The 27735-nt window shown below is 49.9% G+C and overlaps 1 protein-coding gene across 4 annotated transcripts in view; it reads right to left on the bottom strand.

Annotated features, from left to right (window-relative positions):
* CYFIP1 (cytoplasmic FMR1 interacting protein 1) overlaps positions 1-27735 on the bottom strand; it is a 111361-nt gene that overhangs the window by 75036 nt on the left and 8590 nt on the right. For 3 of the 4 annotated variants that reach the window (XM_034951848.4, XM_034951850.3, XM_003805941.6), the window contains exons 2-4: positions 2407-2529; positions 2241-2330; positions 98-175 (exon numbers count right to left, since the gene is read on the bottom strand). In XM_034951848.4, the coding sequence (XP_034807739.2) occupies positions 98-175; positions 2241-2330; positions 2407-2529 (291 nt within the window). Of the gene's footprint in view, positions 1-97; positions 176-2240; positions 2331-2406; positions 2557-27735 lie in introns of all 4 variants that reach the window. The other variant, XM_008976968.6, reaches the window with a different exon arrangement.

Consider the following 27735-nt stretch of genomic DNA (forward strand, 5'->3'; position numbering starts at 1 on the left):
GGAGGAGAGTGGGCCAGGCATGGCAGGGGCAGGGGTGTGGTGTGGCAGGGGCCTGGCAGGGTGTGGCTAGAGGGGAAGAGCCAGGCGAGCGTGGCACCTGTGGGATGGCCCGGGAGCAGCTCCTCCAGGTGTACAGCATGACAGCATATTCTTGGCCCTCCTCCAGCATCTCGTTCTGCAATGGAACACAGGGCAAATCAAAGGCAGGCGGGGGAACTAGCATGAAAAGCAGATGCCAGTTGCTAAAATCCAGACAAAGCGCCACAAACTCTCCTAAGCACTGTGGCCTGTGTGCCAAGAGACGGCTGCCAGAAGCTAGTGACACTGAGGTGCGGCGCTGGGGGCCACAATGACCACCCAAAACACCCCATGGCTTCTGCAGGCGAGAGGGGTGTCAGTGACACGCAGGCATCTCTGAGGGGTGCCACAGGCGTTACACCTTGGCTCCACCCAGTCCTCAACAACCTGCTGGCCATGAGACCTGCAGTTGGGAACACAGAGGAAGGGCTCAGGGCAGACGCCCTCCCCGGTGTGAGCACACACAGGATCCCCATGGCCTCCTCACTGGCTCACAGGGCCTCCCGGTCCCAGAGAGGACTAGAGGCAGGGCTGCCAGCCCCGGGTGTGCAGGAGGAAAAGTTAGGAGCACGCCCACAGCACTTAAAATCTAGGTAGAGAGTCCATGGGAAGAGGACTGTCATCACTGCTGTAAAACTGCTTTTGCTTTCCATTCTTTAACATCGTTTCCTTTGGTAAAAATCAAATAGATGCTCTTAAATCTAGCCTTTATTTAGTGAGACGTTCATCACAGTTTTGTTTTTTTTTTTTGAGACGAGTCTTGCTCTGTCCCCCAGGCTGGAGTGCAGTGGCACGATCTCAGCTCACTGCAACCTCTGCCTCCCGGGTTCAAGCAATTCTCTTGCCTCAGCCTCCTGAGTAGCTGGGATTACAGGTGTGCACACCACCATGCCTGGTTAATTTTTGTATTTTTTTTTTTTGTAGAGACAGGGTTTCACCATGTTGGCCAGGCTGGTCTCGAACTCCTGACCTTAGGTGATCTGCCCACTTTGGCCTCCCAAAATGCTGGGATTACAGGCATGGGCCACTGCGCCCAGCCTACAGCATTTTTTTATTATATGACATAAAAGAGGAAGTCAATGCGCAAAAATAGTTGAATTGTGGACATTTACAAAATGGTTTACGTAGCCATTAAGGATTGCTTTCTCTAGCACATTTTCATGGCATGAAAATATTCTTGTCTAGGTGCAGTGGCTCAGGCTGTAATCCCAGTACTTTGGGAGGCTGGGCAGGCGGATTCCTTGAGTCCAGGAATTCAAGACCAACCTGGGCAACATGGTGAGACCTCGCCTCTACAAAAAACACAAAAAAGTAGATGGGCATGGTGGTGTGTGCCTGTAGTCCCAGCTACTCAGGAGGCAGAGGTGGGAGGATTGCTTGAACCCGGGAGGTTGAGGCTGCAGGGAGCCCTAATCACACCACTGCACTCTAGCCTGGGCAACCTGAGTGAGACCATCTCAAAAAAAAAAAAAAGAAAGAAAGAAAACCTGTTCATGAGATCATTAAAATGCAGAACTAGCTAGGTGTGGTGGCTCATGCCTGTAATCCCAGCGCTTTGGGAGGCTAAGGTGGGCAGATCACTTGAGGTCAGGAGTTCGAGACCAGCCCAACCAACATGGTGAAACCCTGTCTCTACTAAAAATGCAAAAATTAGCTGGGCGTAGTGGTGGGCGCCAGTAGTCCCAGCTACTCGGGAGGCTGAGGCACAAGAACTGCTTGAACCTGGGAGGCGGAGGTTGCAGTGAACCAAGATCGCGCCACTGTACTCCAGCCTGGGTGGCAGAGCAAGACTCTGTCTCAAAAAAAAAAGCAGAACTATAATAACAATGCAATTCATTCATACATCTAAATCTCATATGGGCACATACCTGGTGTGTGTGGGTGCAGATCTGGAGAGGGAATGAGCATTAACAGGGCAGGCGCACCCTTGAAATGCTGACAAAGGTTTTCTCTGGGCCAGAGACATTGAATTTTCAGAACCAGCATGTATTGTTTTTATACTAAGAAAAGCAAAGACTGTCTTAAAAATATAAGGCATTTCATTCATTTTCTTCTCTTTTTCCTCACTGCATAGTCTATTGGGATAATACCAAAAAGTATACATCTGTCCTTCAAACACGCCCTTCTCTGCAGAGAGAAACAAAGACACACCGCAACGTTACCATGCTAGAGTGGACGGTGGCTTGTTCGATGTATCTTGCGATGCCAGTAACAAATGCATTTCTGTCTTCAAAGTTAGTGTTGAAATTTGGCTGAAGGAAAGGAAGAGAAAAACATCATGTGGGGTCGGAGCACAGGCTGTGCGCCCTGCAGCTGCTGGGCACCCACCTGGTAGAGCAGCGAGGATGGCGGGGGCTCGATGCAGGGCTGCTGGTCGGGCAGGGGCAGCTCCTCTAGGAGGTCCACGTTGGACAGCGCGTCCTCCAGAGTCACCTGGGCCGCCATCCTGGGCTGGAACAACACATAAGGACCCCTGTTCTGTGAGGAGAAGGAGGGGACACCCAACAAGCTTCCAGGTTGGGTACCCAGGCCTCTAACCCCTTCCCGCTCTCCCGAAGGCACCGGACATGGCTGACACGGGCATGATCAGTCCTTGGGAGTTTCGTGTCTCTCTCAGGGCACGCGGACCAGCAGGCTGGGAGGCCCTGTGCAGCTTATCCTTCCACACTCGCTGAGAACAGGCTCTCCTGGCCTCCAGGAGGGTCACAGTATGGGGGACATGGCTCCTGCCATCCTTCCCACCATGGGGGCCGCCGTCCTGAGTTGCTGGTGCTGAGGACTCTCTCGAGGGTCTGACGACCCCCTCAAAGTGCTGGAGGGGCAGCGCCTCTCCAATGCCACATCTGCCCAGCAGAGCCTCCCTAAATGCAGCCACCTCCCAGGAGGTGCCTCCAAACACACTAGGGCCTGACATGGAAAAGACGAGCGCCCTGCCGCCCAACACCAGCTGTCTAGCTGCACAGACAGGCTGAGATTGCAAGGAGTATGGGGCTGCTGCAGGGGACAGAAAGTGCCACACCGCAGCTGGAGCAGAGGTGCAGAAATGAAGGCAGACATCGTCTAAACACACCTTCAGAGCCAGCTCCAGGGAGAGGGGGCAATCTGCCTTCTGCTGAATCTGTTCCAGTCTCAAGGGTACTCAGGAGGAGCTCTGCCCTGGGATGGGACCAGGGGCAGCTGAGCCACATTCTATGAAGGAAAGAGCAGCAGGTGGCCTGGAGGAGACACTGAACAGAAGGAGCCCCAAATCCCTCCTCCAGCACTGGCGCAGGCATGGAGGTGCACAGTGGAACGGGTAGTCAGTCCCACTGCACTGGCTGAGGGTGGAGAAGGGAAGCTCCAGGGACCCAGGAAGCCCCAGTGGCAGTGTGGAGAGGAAGCAGCTCAGAAGAGCCAGCCGACAAAATTGCTCATGAGCTTCAAGCCCATCCTCAAGCTGCAGGGGTGTGGATCTGATCCTCTTCACACCCCAAACCCTGAGACCACAGCCAGACAGCCACCAGCGGCACACAGGGGGCAGGTCCAAGTGGCAGTGCAGGAGGCTGTGAAGCCAGAATTGACATGGAGCTGCCACCCACTGAAGGCAAGTCAGAACCACAGCCCAAGTCTCCTCAGGGTGTTTGCTTTCTAAAATAAAAATATCAACATCCTCCTAGGATTTTAACAAGACCCAGATCTCATATCATAACATCCAACCATCCACTTACAGCCCAGATTACTCAGCACACAAAGAACGAGGAATGTATGGGCTCCTACAGGAAAAGAGAGTCAACAGATGCCAAAATAACACAGGTGCTGCAATTATCCACCCGACTTTAAAGCAACTACTGTGCTATGAAATGCTCTAACGATTGTAACACTCCCAAACTGAATGAAAAAATGGAAATCAGCAAAAGGCAAACAAAACAAGATATAAAGAAGAACCAAATGGAAATTTCAAAACTAAAAGACACACTACTGAAATGTAAAAAAAAAAAAAAAAAAACAAAAAACCTCAGGAAAGATTCAGTGAACTTGAAGATAGAGCAATGTAAGTTTTCTAATCTGAATACCAGAGAGAAAAAAGGTTGAAAAAATTTTCGGGATGTTCGGGACAAGAGAGAAGGTCTAACATCTGTGCCATGAGAGTGCAAAAGGAAAAGGGGAAACCAAGCAGCGATGAAAAACAGCTGAAAAAAATGACAGAAAACACCCTAAATTTGGAGAAAGTCTTTTGTCTACAGATTCAAGAAGCTCTATGGATCCCAAACAAGACAAACAAGAAATCCACACCCAGACACATCACGGTTAAACTGCTGAACACTAAAGATAAAGGAAAACGGATCTTGAAAACAGCAGGAGAAATGACGCCCGGCAGAGCACAGAGCAACAGCAGGAGGGCCATGGATTCCCCCAGGGGACCAGGCAGGCCGGAGGGCGGGCACAATGCGCCTAAGCCTAAAGCGGGGAGGTGCCAACTTGGGATCCTCCCTCAAGGTGGGAACGTGTCTTCCAGGAAGGAAGGTGAAGCCAGGACGTGGGCAGAGGAGGAAAATAAAGAGCATGCTGGCCAGTGGTACCGGCTGACAGGAAGGGAGGTGGAAGGAGGCATGGACCACGAACCACAAAGCAGAGGCAGTAGGCAGGCTAAGCGGCGAGGGCGCAGGACACACGACGACCCCACAGCTCTTCCAAAGTGCTTGGCGGTTAAAAGCAAAAATCAAAGTACTGTCTAATGGGCCTTTCAGTGTACATAAATGTAAATTACACAAATACATAACATGTAAATTATAAAATATTTCTAGGTATGTAATTGTATAAATCATATAAACAAGACAACTGTAATCTAAAAGGGGGAGGGGAAACCTGGATGGGGTAAGATTTCTATGTCCCACTAGAAGTAGTAAAAAGCAGACTTTTCAGATCCTCAGCAGAATATGAAATGTTAATACGCATGGACTTCGAAATCCTTAGAGCAACCACCGAAGAAAGCTGTACAGCCAGGCGCTGCAGTCCCAGCTACTTGGGAGGCTGAGAAGGGAGGATGGATTGAGTCCAGGAGTTCAGGGCCTGTCTGGGCAACACAGTGAAATCCTGCCTCTTTTAAAAAAAGAAAAATTAACATACTTTTTAAAAAAGCTATCCAAAGCAAAATAGATAACATATAATTGAGAATAAATTAAAACAGAATACTACAATATGTTTTTAAAAACCTAAAAGGAAATAGAGCAATGATAAAGATAGTGATCTAACAGAAGTCAGATAATAAAATGGTAAACCTGAATCGAAACACATTGATAATTACACTATCATAATAATCTAAAAACACCAATTAGAAGAGGTTGTCAGAATAGATAAATAAAATCCTAACCCAACCATATGCCATCTACAAGAAACTTACTTCAAATATACTGATACAGGTAGGTAAGTCGAAAGCAAAAGGGGAAAAAGGTGAGCCAGGCAAGCGCTGGCCAAAAGGAAGCTGGGGAGGCTATGTCAGCACCAGACCCAGCCAGCCTCCGAGCAAGGAACTCATCAGAGAGAGAGAAGGAAGGGGTCAGCTCCCCAAGGAGCCAGAGCAACCCTCAATGTGAATGCACCCGGCCAAAAAGCTTCCTTCACGTTACACCAGGCAAAAGCTGACAGAGCTGGAAGAAGAAATGCCATAGCCACCCCTGAATCTCAGTTTCACTTTCCACGATTTCAATGACCAGAGGTCAACTGCACTCCAAAAATATTAAACGGAAAACTCCATTCACAAACACTCCGTAAGTTTTAAACTGTGCGCTGTTCTGAGTAGGGTGATAAACTCTCAGACCGTCCTGCTCCTCCCACCCAGGACACAAACCATCCCCTTGTCCAGCGTATCCACGCTGTATGTGCGACCCGCCTGTGAGCCACACAGTGGCCGGCTGGGTCGCCAGCATGGGACTGCAGCGGTATGGCCAGGCTGGTCAAGGTCAGCAGCAGCCTAAGGCTGCATTGCAATACCTGCGCCGCCCATCTCACCGCCATCTCACGGCGGGCACCAAAGGGCAGAGAGAGAGAGACCACGTTCACATAACTTTTATGACAGTATATTGTTACAACTGTTCTATTATTATTGTAATCTCTTACCGTGCCTAATTTACCAATTAAAGTTTGTCACTGGTATGCAAGTACGGAAAAACATAGACTACGCAGGGTTCAGTACAGTCTCCAGGCTCAGGCATCCACGCGGGGTGTTGGGCCGGTTCCACAGATACATGGAAACAATTGCAGGCCAATCCCCAATGGCGGCTGGAGACGCCACCCATTTTCTCAGGAACTGACTGGAAATCAGGGAGAACAGAGGCACCGGCCGCACTGCCAGCCACCTGGACCTCCCCGACACGTAAGGGAACGCCCCCGACCGCAGCCAGTCACTGCTGCATGTTCCTCACTAGAAATCTACATGTAGCAGAAACTCTCGTCCACTTCCCTCCACGTCACAGCTTCCTGTTCCACACACCTCAGAAAGGAGCAGTGCAGGGCAGCCCCGGCCGGGTGGGTGCAGGGTCCAGCCCCAGCGCCGCCTGCAGAGCCAGCGTGGGGGGCCTGCCCTTGGTGTCCACGCAGGCACCTCAGGGTGATGCCGCTCGGAGGGGCCAGGCTGCCTGAGGACGTGCTTCGGCCCCACAGGGGCTGCCCGTGTCCTGCGGCTCCAGCCCAGAGTCCCGCAGTCTGCCCTTTCTGCGGCCTGAACCCAGATAGTGCCAGGAGAGGCCTGGGGGCGTGTCCAGTCATGCCCGGGCCCCACGCGGGTCAACGAGAAGACAGGTCGGACCGAGCACCCTGGGAAGCCACAGATCCCACATGGCAACAGCCCCTGACCCCGCGCAGCACCCACAGGGACTCGCCTTCCTCCCCGGCCTCTGCCCAGGAGAGGCCAAGATGACCCCATGGTGGAGGAAGGTGGGGAGGGGCGCCACAGACAGGCTCCGGGGAGAACTGCTCGTGCGTCAGCTGTGATCCACAGCAGGGACCACTGATGTCGAACCCACGGAAAAACGCCAGATGCGCAGCTTGTTGAACCCACGGAAAAACACCAGATACGCAGCTTGTTGAACCCATGGAAAAACGCCAGATGCGCAGCTTGTTCCAAGCCAGTGCTTGCAGACTTCTTTCTTTGTATAAAAATAACAGTATTTATGTGGTCAGTGGAATGTTAGCCTTAAAAGAAAGGAAATTCTGACAAGTTACAACATGGTTGAACCTTAACGACCTTAGGCTAAGTGAAATACGCCAGTCACAAAAGAAAAAAAGCCGCACGATTCCACTCATATGAATTACCTAAAGTGGTCAAACTCAGAGACAGAAAGGAGAACAGTGGTGACAGGGGCTGCGTGCTGGGCTGGGGAGTTGGTGTTTAGTGGATACAGAGTTTCGGCTTGGAAAGATGAAACGCCCTAGCTGGACAGTGGTGGTGGTTGCAGAATAAGGTGAAATGTACTTAACGCCACTGAGCTGTACACTTAAAATGGTGAAGATGGGGGAGGACGCGGTGGCTCCAGCCTATAATCCTGGCACTTCGGGAGGCTGAGGCGGGCGAATCACGAGGTCAGGAGTTCGAGACCGGCCTGGACAATATGGTGAAACGCCATCTCTACTAAAAATACAAAAAATTACCTGGGCATAGTGACAGGCGCCTGTAATCCCAGCTACTCAGGAGGCTGAGGCAGGAGAATCACTTGAACCCAGGAGGCGGAGGTTGCAGTGAGCTGAGATCGCACCACTGCACTCCAACCCCAGCGATAGAGTGAGGTGAGACTCCATCTCAAAAAAAAAAAAAAAAAAAGGTAAACATGGGGGTAAAGTTTATGTTATGCATATTTTACTACAATCAAAAATAGCAATGTTTGATGCTGATTAATCAGAAAACATGGAAAAGGAAAAAGAAAACCTATCATCAATCATCCCACTGTCCCTTACAAAAACAAGATACTGTCATACAAACTGCTTTGTAAGCTCTTTCTTTCTCCCAGCTTCCACAAAATTTCTCAAGTCATCAGAGCACCGTGCGGAGTGCTGGCCAGGGCCCTGCTGTGGCAAACTGCTGTTCTCTCCTATTCTTCACATTTTCATATTTCAGGTTTTTCATGATCATAGGCAGCCCTCCCACATCCGCCTTGGTGTGTGATGCCAAGCAGCTGTCACCGCACGCACACGGCCTGGGCCCGGCCCGCTTCCAAGGGCTCTCCGTCCGTGCATCTTCCATAGATGCGAATCTGCACAGCCTCTGCCTCACCCTGTTAGGCAGACTTGGAGTAATCAGCTCTAAATCCAAGTCTCCAAGGTCTCAGCCCTGGCAGCGTGGGTGCAGGGTCTGGCCTGGGTGCCACCTGCAGAGCCAGCGTGGGGGCCCTGGCGGTGTCCACTCCACACAGGCACATCAGAGCTCATGTCTCATCCCATCTTGTTCTCTGACTCCTCACAGTTCCACCTCCCAAAGCTCTTTCAAGTGCATTTACTTTGCTCAGTCTCTAACTGCCGCCAGCGGACCCTGCACCCCACTGCTAGAGAACAAAGGCAATGCGTGACTCCAGCCGCCTGCACCCTGGGATTTTTTCCGGCCCTCCTTTTGTCCTCCCATGAATGCCACGTCCCACGGGGATTTTCCCCCAGCACCAGCATCCAGCACAGCCTCTAGTCTCCTTCTGTGTCTAAGAAGCCCCCATTCCCAGGCAGGAGCACCAGGTCTGGCCTGGTCACTGCAAAGCCAGTGTCCACTGCCCTTGGAATGGAGCCTCAGTTGTATCTGACCAGCCTTTATAAGTGGCTGCCACAGTGCAAATATCCAACAGCATAATTAAAGTCACGTATTTGGAACGGCATACAAACTGTTCTGCCGGTGCTACCAGCCAGCACTTTAGAGTTTAACCATAGGATCAGGGCCTGGTGCAGTGGCTCACGCCTGTAATCCCAGCACTTTGGGAGGCCGAGGCGGGTGGATCACGAAGTCAGGAGATCGAGACCATCCTGGCTAATACAGTGAAACTCCGTCTCTATTAAAAATACAAAAAAATTAGCCAGGCGTGGTGGCGGGCGCCTGTAGTCCCAGCTACTCGGGAGGCTGAGGCAGGAAAATGGCGTGAACCCGGGAGGCGGAGCTTGCAGTGAGCCAAGATCGCGCCACTGCACTCCAGCCTGGGTGACAGAGCGAAGACTCTGTCTCAAAAAAACAAAAACAAAAACAAAAACAAAACAAAAACAATAGGATCGCATTTCTGTCTCTGCTCGTTCAGCTCGCGTGGACAGGTACATTGATGTCCACTGCTTGGGGCATGATCAGAGCAGGGCAATGCGTGACCAGGCACAGAGGGAAGACCACGAGAGGACACAGAGAGAAGGTGGCCATTCACAAGAGAGGCCAACCCTGCTGGCCCCCTGATCTCAGACTCCCAGCTCCAGAACTGAGAGAAAGAAATTCCTGCCTGATCTGTGGTGTTTTGTTAATGGTAGCCCTGGCGAATGAACACAGAGCCAAGAACAGGTAGGACGGAGTCACCCAGGTGGGACGCAGATTCCCTGCGCTGTCTGCCGGGTAAGAACCCACACGAGCTGGTATTTTGCTGATCATGAAAATAATACGTGCTCCATGCAGAAAGAGCACACTGCTGGGAACAAAACAAGCCAGCCAGACCTGCATGAGCTCGGTCACAAGGCGCTACCATGCCACAGTTCCAGCTGCCTGTGCCCCCGGCCTCCCCAGGCGGCGAACCGACCCAAAAATAACATGCCCACCCTCGGTTTATGTCATTGAACAACATAAAGAGATGTTTTTTCCTTCCTTGACTGATTTTCTATCAGCAGCAGTTCTCAACCCTCACATTTGATTACAAATCCTATAGCTTGTCAAGATATAAAAATGAATTTAAATATGGTAGGGGAACTGCTGTTTTAATAAGCCATCAGTTCATTTATTTTGTAAATTTAAGAGTTTTTAAAAATAAAGATTTCAAAGGAGGACATCATCATACTTGGCTGCTCTTCCAGTGATGTCCTCAGAGTCCCGGGTCAATCTCTGAGTGTCTCATGGGTCGGGATGCACCTCTGCTCTAGGCAGCTGCAGGGCAGTTTACAGAGTGAGCAACATCCACCGGGCGGTGGCAGACTGGCTCCGTGTCTGAGCTCACATCATGCTGCACACCTCACTCACCTGCTGGATCGTGGAACCCCAGATGGGCTTCAAGGGACCCACGGTGGGCAGGAGGCAAAGGTTCCCAGTGCCACCCACTTGAAGGGCAGTGCCTACAGGGCATGCTGGGGGCTCCATGGGTCCACCTCCTTTCTTCCACATGTCACTGGCTGCCCCTCAGCCTCAGATCCACACAGATGCAGTCTCAAGAAGTGGTCCTCACAGCTGCCTTAAGGTGGAGGCCACCCTGACACATTGGCAAATGAGTGGAGGGAGGCTGGATGGGGTCGCCAGCTGCCCCAGAGCCCACAGCTACAGAGCAAGGTTGAGAACCGCCCTGACCCAGTGCCGGGTGCCCACCCAGGGGGTCAAGGCCAGAGGCACAGAGGTACAGATGGCCACTTTCCAAGTGCGAGTGAGGTGCTGGAGACCGATTTAGGCCTGAAGGGCAGGACAGAGGCAGCACGGAGCTGGAGCCACAGACAGAGTTGCCCCGGCGTGGGCAGGCAGCAGGGGCTGGGGAGGCAGGGGAGCAGGGTCAAGGACCCAACCCCTCTCCTGCCCTGCTGGCCCCAGCAGAGCCCTGAAGATGCTGGAGAAAGTTGGAGACAGCAGGCCAAGGGGCAAAGGCAAAGGAGGCATGCACCAGTGCTTCCACCAACTAGAAAACGGGCAGATCCGCCCAGGCTCCTGGTCCTTAACCCATCCAGATGTGGCCAGCCCTCGCCACACTCCCCCTGCAAGCTCACGGGCTCAGGGCATCAGCCAGTGCCTCCCCATGCTGCCCTTGGGGAACCCAGTTCCCAGAGAGGCCCTGGACCTCACTTCTCCACACAGCAGGCATCCCAGGAGATGGGAGGGTGATTTTTGTAAAACCTCACCATCATCACATGCTTCAAAACAAAGAACAGTGAATCAACAGAATTTTTTTTAAATGTGATTTGGGGCTGGGCACAGTGGCTCACGTCTCTAATCCCAGCACTTTGGGAGACCAAGGCTTGAGGTCAGGAGTTTGAGACCAGCCTGGCTAACATGGCGAAATACTTCCTCTACTAAAAATACAAAAATCAGCTGGGCATCGTGGTAGGTGCCTGTAATCCCAGCTACTTGGGAAACTGAGGCATGAGAATCACTTGGACCCAGGAGGCGGAGGTTGTAGTGAGCTGAGATCGCGCCACTGCACTCCAGCCTGGGCGACAGAGTGAGACTCTGTCTCAAAATAAATAAATAAATGTGATTTGGTCCTTTTCCCTGTGTCTGAGCAGCATGAGGGCAGGTGGCTGGGAAGAAAGAGACGTCTCTTGTGCTCAGCAGGCAGCTCAGTCAGTAGGTCATAACCCTGAATCCTGGCATAACTCAACAGTCTTGAAAATGAAAAAAGACACTACTAGGCTGCAAAAACAAATGGAAATTAAAGCAGCCAAGACTAACTTTAACCTGGAAGCAGAGGTGGTGCCAAGAGATTAAAAGGGAAAAGGAAAAAAAAAGTTTGTATGTGTGAGTGTGTATGTGTGTGAGAGTGTGTGTCTTCAATAAGCCAGCATCCCTGGGAGAACACAGGCCCCGTGGGAAACCGGCCTTGGACACCAGACAAAACAAAGGAGTCAAACAAGTCAGGGGCTCTGGAGACGGGCATCTCAGGGGAGGCTCGGGGCAGGTGGCCAGGAAGGGCAGGGGCTGGTAAAGGGGGAACGGGTGGCCACACCATCCAGATGGCCCCACGGCCCCACTGCCACCCCGAGACAGCAGTGTGCATGCGGCCACTCTGGCTGGGCCCAGGCTCCCAAGATGCCAGCGAGCACACAGCAGAATGGTGGCTGCACACACAGGGACAACGTGCACTGCCCGCTCCAGCCAGCCCCTGGCCACGGAGGGACCTTGTATTTTACCACATTAGAGGATAAACTTTTGAGACGTATTTACTTCTCTTTCCACCCTAGGTCAAGAGGGAGCTTTTCACAGGGACCGAACAGTCATCTCTTTAGGTGTTAAAATAGAAACTGCCAAGACAGCTCAACACCAAGGTTGCAAAATGTGGAGAAGCCACAATACAGAAAATGCAGAAGCGAAGGCGTCGGTGCCACGCAGGCGGCAGTGCTGTGGCAGGCGGCATGCCGACGCTAACTCCTGCCACTGCAGCCCGCGCTGAGACAGGTGGAGGGATGCTTTGCTAGAAAGAGGGTCTTCCCAGCATTTCCAAACCAGTCATTTAAAAATTTTACAACTTGTGGCCGGGCACGGTGGCTCACGCCTGTAATCCCAGCACTCTGGGAGGCCGAGGCAGGCGGATCACGAGGTCAGGAGATCTAGACAATCCTGGCTAACACGGTGAAACCTCATCTCTACTAAAAATACAAAAAATTGGCCGGGCCCAGTGGCTCACACCTGTAATCCCAGCACTTTGGGAGGCTGAGGCAGGTGGATCACGAGGTCAGGAGATCAAGACCATCCTAGCTAACACGGTGAAACCCCACCTCTACTAAAAATACAAAAAATTAGCCAGGCGTGGTGGCGGGCGCCTGTAGTGCCAGCTACTAGGGAGGCTGAGGCAGGAGAATGGCGTGAACCCAGGAGTCGGAAGCTTGCAGTGAGCCGAGATCGTGTCACTGCACTCCAGCCTGGACAACAGAGCAAGACTCCATCTCAAAAAACAAAAAATGTTACAACTTGTAAGCATTCCACTTGTCCAACTAAACAGCATAATCAAACAAAGACAAACTGAAATGTTTCTGCAAACGTGCACAAGGCATGAGCTGATTTTCTTCCTCTTCTATATGCAAAATGATGGCACTTTCCAGAAAAGTAGAAACTTCCAATATTTTTGTGCAATCTGTTCATGTAAAATAGGCATAAAATAAATCATCTGAAGAAGAAAAGCATACTTTGCTGTCCCTTTCTCTCCCAGGTGTAGAAAGAATGTGCTCTTCTGTATTTGGAAGCAGGGGACCGCGCCAGCATGGCTGCAGCTGGTTTTCCCCAGGTTAAACAGCCTGACCACACGGCTGCAGCATAGAAACAGGCTGTCATGACCAGCAAGGCAAACAGTGCATAGTTAAAAACCAATATAACATCTTCTAGACTAGCTTGATTACTGAAGTAATTTGCTTTTTTTTTTTTTTTGAGATGGAGTCTCGTTCTTGTCACCCGGGCTGGCGCAATCTCGGCTCACTGCAACCTCTGCCTCCCAGGTTCAAGCAATTTTCCTGCCTCAGCCTCTCAAGTAGCTGGGGGGATTACAGGCACCCGCCACCACACCTGGCTAATTTTTGTATTTCTAATAGAGACGGGGTTTCACCATGTTGGTCGGGCTGGTCTCGAACTCCTGACCTCAGGTGATCTGCCTGCCTCGGCCTCTCCAAGTGCTGGGATTACAGGTGTGAGGTAATCTGCTTTCTTTAATGCACAAAAACTTCAAATTCCATCCTCAAAAGCGGCCACTCAAAACCAGCTCAAAAGAACAGCCTCATCAACAGAGAAACAGAAATCAAGTTTGAAAATCACAATGAGGTGCTGACATCTAAAACAGTGTGCCAAGGAACCCTGAAAGAGAGCACGTCTCCACGCCACATGGCCTCCGCCCCCCACCTTGGGGCTGCAGCCCCTTCAGCCAGGGTCAGGCTGCCTCTGGGAGGGGTCTCCCAAGACCAAGTGGTCTCACAACCTCCTAACATCGCCCTCCCCCAGGCTTCCCTCTGATCCCCCAGGCACCGCCAAACCTGCACTCACCTCTGCTTCTCTTCCTGTCACTCTCCTGCTCACACTTTCACTGGCTCTCTCTGCCTACAGCTGTGGTTTTCAAACCATGCGCTATGAAACCCCAGAGTGCCCCAGGAGAGCAAGGGAGAGCAGTTCTGTCTTTATCTGTCAAATTTGTATGAAAAAAACTATTCGGATGCTAAAATAATTAATAAAAGGCAGAGATGGGGCCCAGTATTCCACAGAATAAAGTCTCAATCGCTCACAGAACACCCAAGGGCCTCCCTCCATCTCCCACACCCCTGGGCCATGGAGGACCCGCTGTGCCATCCACCAGTCCCACTGCCCCAGGTGGGGCCCTCAGGACGATGAGAACATGCACCTCAGCCCAGGGCTGGGCTACCAGGCACACAGACGAGCTCGGGGAAGCTCCATCAGCCCACCTGGCAGATGCCTGGGTTGGGTAGGGATCTGGCTGGTGGGAGGGGCTGTTTCTTTCCCACCTGTGTGCACCTGGGCAACACACAGACAGCATAAACAATTAAGGAGTGCTCCTCGACGATGGCCATTCCTTCATCTTTCACCCGAATCCAGTGCAGTTTAAAAGGCACAAAGGGAAGAAGACAGCGCTTCCCGCTCCACCTACTCTTTCTGTTAGGGCAGACCCACCATGGCGGTCTCCGGGAGGACAGTCACACCACAGAGGGGGCGCTCCCACGCTCAGGAGAAGAGTGGGGGTCCCCATTCACAGATGCCGACACTGAGCCCAGAGGGGCAGGAAGCTGCCGCAGCCCCGTGGCTTGCCTCACGTGCCTCAGTGGCGTGGCCCGCATGGCCGGGCAGTCCCGCCTGCTCAGGAGGCCATGGGCTCGGCTGGGCACCAGGCATGACCTCGGGCGCTTGACAAAGCAATTCCACCGCTGGCCATTCTGGCTGGGGGCTCTCAGCCTGCTCTGATTCCTGCGGCTTGAAGGAAAGGGAACTGGCTGCCACCCACCTTGTCCGCCACCTTATCACTGTGCCCAAAAGACCGTGTATCTGCTGGGTCCTGCGGTGCACGGCTGAGGAACAGGCGCCACGGGCGATCGAGCCCCGTGCTCCCCCTCCCCACCAGCCTCTCAGGTTCTCCTCTCAGGGCCCAGGAGGGTGCAGGTTGATGACCAAAGGCTACACGGCAGCCACCAGATCATCTTCACCCAGCATCCATACCTCCTGATGTGCCTGTTCTTCTTTCCCTGTCTCTCCCTCCCCTGTAAGGACCTGAACCCCCGAATCCCCACCTGGCTGGCCTGGGTGTGGCCTGGCCCTGCCAGGGTCTGGCATAGCCCAGTAGCAGCCCAGCCCTTCTCCTGCACCAAGTGCACCCACGAGGAGCTGCAGGCTCCCCTACTGCGCCTGGCCTGTGGACCGAGTGTCTCCCGGGCTCCACCACTGTGCCCAGCCCGTGGGCAGAGTGTCTCCTGGGATCCCCTACTGCCTCCAGCCTGAGGTCAAGCCCATGACCTTAGCTACCACCTACACTACACCTCACTCCCCAATCTCTATCAAGGGTCCTGCTGTCAAGACACTTGGGCTGGAAACACCAGCATCAACCTCACCAGCTTCCTCCACATGCACCAAGACACCTCACAGGTCCCACGCAGCGGGGTGGTCTGTGCCTTCGGGTGCCCCATTTCAGCGGGCTCGTGCTCTGGGATGTCCCAGGCACCTTGCCGGAGACGTCCTGCAGAGACAGGAGCTCCATAAGCAGGCGGTGCCACAGAACATCCCCAGTGACTGTGAACCGAGCAGGGACATAACAGGGAGCTTCTCAGGTAAACCAGAATCCTGATCTTAAAGCTCCGGGTCTTCACGAAAACTGTGGGAAAGGTGTCCAGGCCATTTAGCTGTCCATCAAAGGAACAAAAGCAGAAAGCAGCTCTTTCACTGAGGTCATACAAATCTTTTCCACCATTACAGCAACACCTGCACATCTAGAACATGTGAAGGAAACACCACTGGCCCATGCATGAACCGCAGCCTGCTTCAGGGCGGCCCGCCCTCCTCCTGCTTAGGCATGAGACAAGCCTGACAATACCACATCTGGGCGGAAAAGCCTGGAGTGTGTTTGCAGATGACTTTCCTAGCAGCACATCCCAGGAAGTTTCTTAGGTCACACAATGTCTCTAAAGCTGCAGGTGGCTTTGGGCCAGGTGCCCTCCTACGGGGGCCCACGAACAAGGTGGAGCCAGACAGCAGCATGGCGCTTCCCAACAGAATCCAGGGGTCACTTCTGTTTTTATAATTTAATCTGAATGTTCTTTTAATTTGTATTTCATTTATTTATTTATTTATTTATATTTTATTTATTTTTAAGATGGAGTCTCACTGTCACCCAGGCTGGAGTGCAAGTGGCATGATCTTGACTCACTGCAACCTCCGCCTCCTGTCTTCAAGTGATTCTCCTGCCTCAGCCTCCCGAGAAGCTGGGATTACAGGGGCTCGCCACCATGCCGGGCTACTGTTTGTATTTTTAGTAGAGACGGGGTTTCACCATGTTGGCCAGGCTGGTCTCGAACTCCTGACCTCAAGTGATCCGCCGGCTTTGGCCTTCCAAAGTGCTGAGATTGCAGGCATGAGCCACTGTGCCTGGCCTTAATTTTCATTTCTTTTATTATCACTGAGATGAAACATACTTCTATGCATTAACCAGTTTGTTTTTCTTCTTTTTTTGAGACAGGGTCTCACTGTCAACCAGGCTGAAGTGCAGTGGTGTGATAACAGCTTACTGCAGCCTCAACTTCTCAGGCTCAAGTGATCCTCCCACCTCAGCCCCCCAGGTAGCTGGGACTACAGGCGTGCACCACCATGTCTGGCTAATTTTTTTGAATTTTTGTAGAGACAGAGTCTTGCCTTGTTGCACAGGCTGGTCTTGAACTCCTAAGCTCAAGAGATCCTCCAGCCTCGGCCTCCCAAAGATGCTAAAATTACAGGCACAAGCCACTTCCCCCTGCCTGTTTTTCTTCATTTGTAACTTGCCAGCTTGGGTTGTTTGCCTGTTTGTTTTTTAAAAATCCTTGGAATCTTGGTATTTTCCCCAGCAACTGACAGATGGACTTACTATACTAACGACGTTAAAGATATTAAAGCTTTGTGAGAATTGCTACAAAACTTTTTCCAGGTCAGGCTGCTTTCTTTTTCATTTCACTTACTATTTTCTTTGAAACTAAGTTTTAACTCTTTATCATATTAGCTTTTCCCTTTGGAATTTCCTGTTTCACTTCTAAATTTACCAAGGAGGAAGAACTCTGCCAGCCCAGGCCCAGGGAAGGAAGCAGTTTCTAATCATAGCCCCAGTTTCTGCAAATTGCTGTGGCCACTATGGGAAGCCAAACAGCTGCTCAGGTGAGAAACAGTGTCAAGGCAGCACTACTATAGGTAATCTCAGATAATTCATTTAAAAGTAATCTTGAGATCAATAAAAATTTCAGCAAACTGATTGGTAGTAGGATTTTTAAAACTGGGACTCAGATACATAATAATTCTTGGACTCTGACCTGCTCTCACCATAATTAGTAATGTTTAATGATGTCAAAGACGTGCGAACTCACTGCCCACACCGAAAGGCAGAGTCCTGCTTGTGATCCACAGTGAGCCCCTGCTCTGCACCCCCAGGCATCGATCCCCTGCTTTCTTCTGCATAAACTGTATCTCATCTATATTCTTTTTTTTTTTTTTTTTTTTTTTTGAGACGGAGTTTTGCTCTTGTTGCCCACGCTGGAATACAATGGTACAATCTCAGCTCACCGCCACCTCCGCCTCCCTGGTTCAAGCTATTCTCGTGCCTAAGCCTCCCGAGTAGCTGGGATTACAGGTGTGCGCCACCATGCCCGGCTAAATTTTGTTATTTTTTTTTTAGTAGAGACGGGATTTCTCCATGTTGGTCAAGCTAGTCTCGAACTCCCGACCTCAGGTGATCCACCTGCCTCGGCCTCCCAAAGTGCTGAGATTACAGACGTGAGCCACCACGCCCAGCCATAGCTCATCTATATTCTTAAAAAGCACCTTTCAGTTGAGTTGTTATAAAAGGGATATCATCTATATATAGTCACCTGACCTATTCATACTGTGCCCACTGCTATTACGAGACGCATGCACGCTGCCAGGCGGTGCTCCTGAAGCACCATGTTGACGTGTGCGTGCTATTCCACCCAACCAACAAACCAGGCTACATGTCCTGTCTCCTGCTGCTCAGAACCAATGCCATTTGCAGACACTTGGCTGTCATGACCTGTGAGGAACATTCTTACACATGAATACCTGGGCAACACATGCTCCAGCACAGGGCTCGGCAAGCATTTTCTAAACAGGGCCAGTAGTGGACAAGTGTCCTGTGGCACACAAGAGAACATCCTCATTCTTAGGAAATAGACACTGACGTGTCTAGAGGTAAAGGGCCTCAAGTGGAGAGAGAAGTGTTTGAATTGTGTTCTTTGTCCTATTTTTATTTTTGCAATGTTTTGTATAAGTTTGAAGTATTTAAAATGAGTAAGAAAGTCCGGACGCGGTGGCTCACACCTGTAATCTCAGCACTTTGGGAGGCAGAGGCGGGCGATCACCTGAGGTCGGGCGTTCAAGAGCAGCCTGACCAATATGGAGAAACCCCGTCCCTACTAAAAATACAGAATTAGATGGGCGTGGTGGCAGATGCCTGTAGTCCCAGCTACTCAAGAGGCTGACGCAGGAGAATCGCTTGAATCCAGGAGGTGGAGGTTGCAGTGAGCCAAGATTGTGCCATTGCACTCCAGCCTGGGCAACAAGAGCAAAACTCTGTTTCAAAAATAACATAACATAACATAACATAACATAACATAACATAACATAACATAACATAACATAACATTAACATAAGAAAGAATGAAATATCCCCCTGAAAACTTTTTGTGAACGTAAGGGAAAGGAATGGGAAATGTCTCAAACAGACTTGCCCCGACTCTTCGAGCGGAAGTGTGTTTTGGTCGCCCCTCACTCCTATGGCCCTGGGCAGGCTGGACGCTGGCACATATCGCAGGCTGAACCCATCTCACCAGCCAGAGCACGGCCACAACATGCCCGCGTCTGCCTAGAGGAAGGTTTTGCCCAGAGTCACGCACTCCTGGGCAGAAAGCTTTTAACCCCCAGTTGTGAGAGATGCCTGGACACCATGCCTTCATAAGGACGGCTTGTAGAAAGGACCTTCCAGGCCCAGTCAGCCCTGGGAATAAACATCAGTGTTACAATCAGAATGCTTCAGATCATTGCAAAAGAGCTGGGTTTTGTTTTTTGTGGATGGGCCAAACTAATTTATTATGAGACAGAAACTATGGATTCGCATGTTTTTATATAAATTAAGGTATTGTTGACAAATAAAAATTGTATATATTTACTGCATACAATCAGAGGTTTACATATATGTGTACCTTGTGGAATGGTTAAATCGAGCTATTACACATATGTATCACTTCACATACTTTTTTTTTTTTTTTTCCTTTCTAGAGCAAGAGCAGCTACTTTCCCAGCCAGGTGATGAGCTTAAAATATGTGAACCCTACCCCACCCCCATGCAGAGTGAGTCCACTCCTCCTCACCACACACACACACACACACACACACACACACAACTGGCGGCCCCACCAGCAGACTCCACAACCTCCTCACACACACACACACACACACACACACAACTGGCGGCCCCACCAGCAGACTCCACAACCTCATCACTCACACACACACACACACACACACACACACACACCCGGCAGCCCTGCCAGCAGACTCCGCAGCCTCCTCATCACACACACACACACACACACCCCTGGCAGCCCAGCCAGCAGACTCCACAGCCTGGAAGGCAGGAAGCAGCCTCCAGCCCCAGCAAGAAGGCAGGTCTTGGCCTTTGGCTGACCTCGGCCACGGTGCCCCAGGCCAGCAGGGCAGTTTCCCCTGCCCGGCAGCTCCCCGGGGAGTCGGGAACCAAGTGCAGCCGGCAAAGATGCCACGGGCACCTGAGACACAGGGCTCCATGTTCCCTCTGGGAAAAAGGGACCCCACCCTGTCCTCAATCACCTTTAACACCAGCACACCTCAGCCGCTTGTACTTCGTGAAGCCTTGGGCTGTCTGAGCTCATTCAACCCCTTCTTTAGAGATGGCGAAATTGAGGGCCAGAGAAAGTGATTTGTCCAAATTCACAGAGCCGAGAAATGGCAGGAGATGGATGCCAACCCCAGCCCCATCTGCCTGCCCAGATGGGTTATTTGCAGCAACCCCCATTCTACTCTCTGCTTCTATGAGCTCAAATTTTCTAGATTCCACATAGAAATCAGGTCATGCAGTATCTGTCTTTCTGGGCCTGGCTTATTTTACTAAGCGTAATGTCTTCCAGGTTTATCCTTGTCACAAATGACAGGATTTCCTTCTTTTTAAAGGCTGAATAGTATTCCATTGTGTGTGTGTGTGTGTGTGTGTCTGTGTGTATACACATATATTAATAAACATATCAACATACAGGTAGCCAAAAAGTGCTAGATTTTACGTAAAAATACTCTAAACTTAAAATTACTTAAAAACATCCTAAATTACTGTCTGGGTGTGGTGGCTCACGCCTATAGTCCCAACACTTTGAGAGGCCAAGGCAGGCGGATCACCTGAGGTCAGGAGTTCGAGACCAGCCCAGCCAACGTGGTGAAACCTCGTCTCTACTAAAAATACAAAAATTAGCCAGGTGTGGTGGCGTACGCCTGTAATCCCAGCTACTTGGGAGGCTGAGGCAGGAGAATTGCTTGAACCTGGAAGGCAGAGGTTGTGGTGAGCTGAGATGGTGTCACTGTACCATTTCTATGTTTACGTAAACTTGGATACACAAATACTCTTAACCACAGTGTTCACTGCAGTAACATACTGCACAGGCGTGTGGCCTGGGAGCAACAGGTTCTACCGTGCAGCCTAGGCGTGCAGCAGGCAGTACCATCTGGGTGTGTGTAAGTGCCCTTTATGATGCCCACACAATGACAAAAGTGCCTAACGATGCATTTCTCAGAACATATCCCTGTTGGTAAGTGATGCATGACTGTGATTCCTTGGAATGACAGAAGCAAATACTAGAGCACCTGTATTTTTATCTAACAGGGATAACGAATTAGGCTTCCCTAGTGGCGGACACACCAGGCCCCAGCCCCTTCCCTCTGCCCTGGTGTCCCCAGAGCAGCAGGAGTCCATGGCTCTGAGAGTTCAGGGGCGCCCCATCAACAAGGGCTTGGCCCAGGGGATCAAAGGCGATAATGAAGAGCCCACGTTTTAACAAAACAAACTGTTATGGGCTGAACTGTGTGCTCTCAAAATTCGTGTGTTGAAGCCTTAACCCCCAGGACCTCAGAATGCTTCCGTTCTTTACAGAGATAATTAAGTTAAAATGAATCCATCAGGGTGGGCCCTCATCCAATAGGACTGGGTCCTTATAAGACAAGGAGATTAGGTCGGGTGCAGTGGGTCACACCTGTAATCCCAACACTTTGGGAGGCCGAGGCGGGTGGATCACCTGAGGTCAGGAGTTCGAGACCAGCCTGACCAACATGGAGAAACCCTGTCTCTACTAAAAAAAAAAAAAAAATACAAAATTAGCCAGGTGTGGTGGCATGGGCCTGTAATCCCAGCTACTCAGAAGGCTGAGGAAGGAGAATCACTTGAACCCGGGAGGCAGAGGTTGCGGTGGGCCCAGATCACGCCACTGCACTCCAGCCTGGGCAACAAAAGCAAAACTCCATCTCAAAAAAAAAAAAAAAAAAAAGACAAGGAGATTAGGACACAGATGCACACAGAGAGAAGACCACGCAAGGACGCAGGGAGAGGACAGCCATCTGCAAGCCAAGGAGACAGGCCACAGAGGGAACCAACCTGCCCACACTGTGATCTTGGATGTCCAGCCTCCAGAACTGTGAGCAAATACTATGTCTGTGGTGAGGCCACCCAGTCACTGGTACTGTGTTTTGGCAGCCTTAGCAGATAAATACACAAAAGCTCAGGAGGGGTTTGTTCCTGCCGGGGATGAAGAAGGACCTGAGTTGTGGCCAACAACAGGCTGCAGAAAGGCAATGCCATCCTGAAGATTTCTCAACTAAGAGTCTGCACCCATGACAGCCCACCGAGACCCTCGCTCCAAGTTTGTGGAGAAAGGGAACCCGCTTGGCAGCATGTTGAAAGACCCCACGATGAGCAGCAGACACAGCAACGCTGCCTCCTACATCTCGACAGCATCCGTGTAAGACTCGCTAGCATCTGGTGCACACACTGTATGAGACAGCAACAGCCAGAACAGACAGCTTTACGTTGATGAACACACAGACAGTGGCGCATGTTCAGAGATGCCGAGGGGACACCGCGGTTCCCAAAATCACCTCTGCCTTTTTTTTTTTTTCTGCAGGGGAGCCAATAAAAAAAGCTGATAAAAGATGAGAAGAGAATACTTAATAAGTATGCATAATTTATTTAAACTTTTCCAAGCAACCTGAGGTACCTGAATACCTGAAGCACTGGCTCTAGCATTCGGTTGGGACACGGGACAAGGAGGCAGTGCTCTCCTATCGCCCCTTCCCAGGAGCTGCTGGCAGCAACAGGCTATGGACTACAATGGGCAGGTCACCCACTACCTGTTTATAAATCTTGGAGAGTCTTCCTCAAAAGTGACAATGGCCTGGACGGGGCCCGACTAAGCCCTGCTGGCTGAGGGGCTCAGGACAGGTGACTTCAGAGCACGCTCCCAGATCTCACTAAATGAAATCACAAAGTTCCCGAAGCATGGAGTTCCAATCACACTTTCCACCATGTAGTCTTGGCTAAGTCTGCAGGAGTGCGGCCGACATATGTGAAGAGGAAGAACTCGGGGCACCTGAACCTTTCCTGCTCACAGTGTGTGGGAAGACATGTGCCGGCCTGCGTCTTCACACACACTTCCAGGGCCCGGCCCCACCACGGCCCGCAGCTACAACATAGCACATCTGCCCTCCACCTGGGCCTGGGATAGAATCAGGGCAACCAAGAGCTCCAGAGGCTTCTCAGGTGCCCATCACAGGTCACAGTCAATTCCACGTGACCAGTGAGGTCAGCCTGAAATGTGTGACTGAAATACAAGAAGGCCGGGCATGGTGGCTCCTGTAATCCCAGCACTTTGGGAGGTTGAGGTGGGAGGATCACTTGAGCCCAGGAGTTCATGACCAGCCTGGGCTACACAGTGAGACCCCATCTCAAAAAGAAAAGAAGTCAGCACTCTGGGAGGCTGACACAGGCAGATCACTTGAGGTCAGGAGTTTGAGAACAGCCTGACCAATACGGTGAAACCCCGTCTCTACTAAAAACACAAAAATTAGCCAGGCGTGGTGGCACACGCCTGTAATCCCAGCTACTCAAGAGGCTGAGGCAGGAGAATCGCTTGAACCAGGGAGGTGGAGGTTGCAGTGAGCCAAGATAGCGCCACTGCACTCCAGCTTGGGCGACACAGCGAGACTCCATCTCAAAAAATAAATAAATAAATAAAAATAAAACGCAAATTATTTAAATACAAAATAAAAATCAATCCCTGTGATGGTTGCTTTTATGTGTCAACTTGGCCAGGCCATGGTACCCAGTTTTTGGTCCAACTCCAATCTAAACGTTGCTATGAAAGTACTTTTTAGATGAGATTAACATCTATACCAGTAGACTCTGAATGAAACAAATTACCCTCCATAATTTGGGTGGGCCTCATCCAACCAGCTGAAGGCCTTGAAAGAAAAAAGACTGACCTCTCCTAAGAAAGAGGGAATCTTGCCTCCAGGCTGCCTTCAACATCAGCTTTTCCCCGGGTCTTTAGCCTACTGGCCTGCCTTGCAAACGTTGGACTTGCCAGCCTCTACAATTGTGAGTCAGGTCCTTAAAGTAAATCTCTCTAGACGCACATCCACACGTATCCTGCTGCTTCTGTTTCTCTGGAGAACCCTGTAGTCAGGGTACATCACACCTCTACCACCTCCACACCCTGTCATCACGACAAACAAGAAAACACAACTTGTGCATATGAAAACCTTATCCCTGTGGTCTCCTTGACAGGAACAAGGCTCCCTCTCAAGAGTCAGTGAAGTTTTTGTGCATATGCACAAGTCTGCTCAATTTAACACACACAGTTATTCAATGATCTCTGGGGGCAGCTGGCCCCACTGAGCCATGAGTCCAGGTGGTGTTAAGGCTCACTGGTTTCGTGGAGACTGGTCCTTCTAGGAACAGCTTGAGAAGTTGAGCTTTGGACAGGGATTCAAATGAAATGCAGAACTTCACCACTTCAGCTGTGGGGCTATGTGGTTCTTCAGAGCAAGCACATCTCCTTCTGTGAGTATCTTCAAGGACAAATCAACACTCATCCCCACTGTCCTGGCCAGGAAAACATGACTGCAAGGAGTGACCACACAGGCTCTGAGCATCAAATTTTGGCTATGGAATCAGGTTTCAAGATGAAACCCACTGCTTTCAGAGTGTTTTGGGCTTTTTTCCCCCTCCCCTGTGATGCAAATGTGAATGTGAAGGGGAAAGCAAAGAACAGGGCATGACAAGGTCACAGCGGCTATCACTGTACATCTGTCTTATTCCCATCTAAAAAACCTGGGAGCCACAGTTCAACAGACATCACCTCTGCCCCCATGGAGGGCCAAGCCACAGCCCACAGCATGGGCTGTGCGTGAAGGAAATGCAGTCGTAATAAAGTTGAAGGGGGAGCGACCAGGAAAACAAATGCCCAGTGAGCTTGTGCTGAATAGCACAGATGCACATCAGGCTTAAACCAACACGATGGTGAAAAACACATCCCTAATTTCTTGAGACCATGTTCTAAGAGGCTTTTAACACAAAAAAATTCATACAAATGCAAATCTTGTCCCTGGAATGCTCTGAAATCCTTCTATTAGATAACCCTCCTATTAGAAATCAGGCCGGAGCTGCTGTGGCCATCAGCTCTCTGGATATAAGACATAAAGAGAACAAATAACAAAATGACAGATGTAAATCCCACTACATACATATTTGCATTAAATGTAAATGAACAAGATACTCAAATCAAAAGGCAGCGATTTACAGAGTAAACAGAAAACATGAACCAACTATATGCTATCCACTAGAAACAAATTTTAAATATAAAAATACAAGTACGGTGAAACTAAAAGAATGCAAAAGGACATACCATGCAAAGAGTAACCAAAAGAGAGGGAAGTGGCAATACTAACATTAGACAAGTATTAGACAAAACAGACCTGCGGACAAAAATTACTACAAACATTATGATAAAAAGGTAGTCCCTCTGTGCCTCATAACACATGAAACTCTGGATGACATGATCTTATATGTAGTAAATCCCAAAGATTCCATAATAATTATTAGTTAGAGCTAATAAACGAATTCAGGGAAGTTGCAGGATACAAAAGCAACATGTAAAAATCAGTTCCATTTCTATATTTTAGCAATGAACAATCCCAAAAGGAAATTAATTCCATGTACAACAGCATCCAAAAGATGAAGAATGTAGTGTAAATGAATTTTACTTATTCAAGATATTAGTCTCAAAATGGCTAAATACAAGTTTCAATTTAAAAAAATATAATCAAGGAGGTGAAAGACTTACACACTAAAAAATATAAAACACTGCTGAAAGAAATGAAATACAAACAAATGGAAAGACATCTTTGTTAATGGATTGGAAGACATAATATTGTTAAGATGACAATACAATCCAAAGCCTTCTAAAGACTCAGTGCAATCCCTTTGAAAATTCCAATAGCACTTTGTTTTTGCAAAAATAACCCATTTTAAAATTCATAGGAATCTCCAAGGACCCAGAATAGCCAAAGCAATCTTGAAAAAGATGAACAAAGTTGGAGACTTCACTCCTTTTTATTTCAAAACTTACCATAAAGCTACAGTAATTGAAACAGTGTGGCACTGGCATAAAGAAAGGCATACTAGCCAATTAAACAGAACAAAGAACCCAGACATAAACCTTCACATATGTGGTCAAATGATTTTCAACAATGATGTCAAGATCATTCAATGGAAAAAGAATAGTCTTTTCAACAAATTGTGTTAGGAAAACTGAATATCCACACATACATGAATTATGTTGGACCATTACCTTATATAATATACAGAAAAGTTAATTTGGCCTGGCGTGGTGGCTCACTCCTGTAATCCCAGCACTTTGGGAGGCCGAGTCGGGCAGATCACGAGGTCAAGAGATCGAGACCATCCTGGCTAACACGGTGAAATCCCGTCTCTACTAAAAATACAAAAAATTAGCTGGGTGTGGTGGTGGGGGCCTGTAATCCCAGCTCCTAGAGAGGCTGAGGCAGGAGAATCGCTTGAACCCGGGAGGCGGAGCTTGCAGTGAGCCAAGACTGCGCCACCGCACTCCAGCCTGGGCGACAGAGCAAGATTCTGTCTCGAAAAAAAACCAAACACACACACAAAAAAGAAAAGTTAATTCAAAACAGATCAACAGCCTAAACATCGGATCTAAAACTATAAAACTCTTAGAAGAAAACAGGAGAAATGCTTCATGACATCAGATTTGGCAATGATTTCTTGGATATGACACCAAAAACACTGGCAACAACAGAATTAATAGACCAGGTGCTGTTGCTCACATCTGTAGTCCCAACACTTTGTGAGGATGAGGTGGGAGGATCACTTGAGCTCAAGAGTTCAAGACTAGCCTGGGCAACACAGCTAGACCTTGTCTCTACTAAAAAATAAAATAAGGCTGGGCGTGATGGCTCATGCCTGTAATCCCAGCACTTTGGCAGGCAGATCGCTTGAGGTCAGGAGTTCCAGACCAGCCTGACCACCATGCAGAAACCCTATCTCTGCTAAAAATACAAAATTAGCCAGGCGTGGTAGTGGGCGCCTGTAATCCCAGCTTGAGTAGCTTGAGGCTGAGGCAGGAGAACTGCTTGAACACGGGAGGCAGAGGTTGCGGTGAGCCAAGATTGCGCCATTGCACTCTAGCCTGAGCAACAAGACCAAAACTCTGTCTCAAAAAAAAAAGAAAAAAGAAAAAGAAAATAAATAAAATAAAAAGCAGCTGCACGTGGTGGCTCACACCTGTAGTCCCAGACACTCAGGAGGCTGAAGTGGGAGGATCGCTTGAGCCCAGGATATCAAAGCTGCAGTGAGCCATGACTGCACCACTGAACTCCAGCCTGGGTAACAGCCTGGGTAACTCATCTCAAAAAATAAATAAACAATAGATAGTACCCAAAGCAATCTACAGATTCAATGCAATCTACAGGTTCAATGCAATCTACAGATTCAAAGCAATCTACAGATTCAAAGCAATCTACAGATTCAAAGCAATCTACAGATGCAATGCAATCTACAGATTCAATGCAATCTCTATCAAAATACCTACCATATTCTTCATGCAAATAGAAAAAGAAATCCTAAAATTTGTGTGGAACCACAAAAGACTTGGAATAGCAAAAGCTATCCTGAGCGAAAGAACAAGGCTGGAGGCATCACACTACCTGACTTCAGAATATACTACAGAGGCTGGGCATGGTGGCTCCCGCCTGTAATCCCAGCACTTTGGGAGGCTGAGGTGGGCGGATCACCTGAGGGCAGGAGTTCAAGACCAGCCTGGCCAACATGGTGAAACACTGTCTCTGCTAAAAACAAAAAAATTAGCTGGGTGTGGTGGCGCATGCCTGTAATCCCCAGCTACTCAGGAGGCTGAGGCAGGAGAATCGCTTGAACCCGGGAGGCAGAGGTTGCAGTGATCCAAGATTGCGCCATTGCACTC

Source organism: Pan paniscus, chromosome 16 (genome assembly GCF_029289425.2).
Source record: "Pan paniscus chromosome 16, NHGRI_mPanPan1-v2.0_pri, whole genome shotgun sequence".
NCBI lineage: Eukaryota > Metazoa > Chordata > Mammalia > Primates > Hominidae > Pan > Pan paniscus.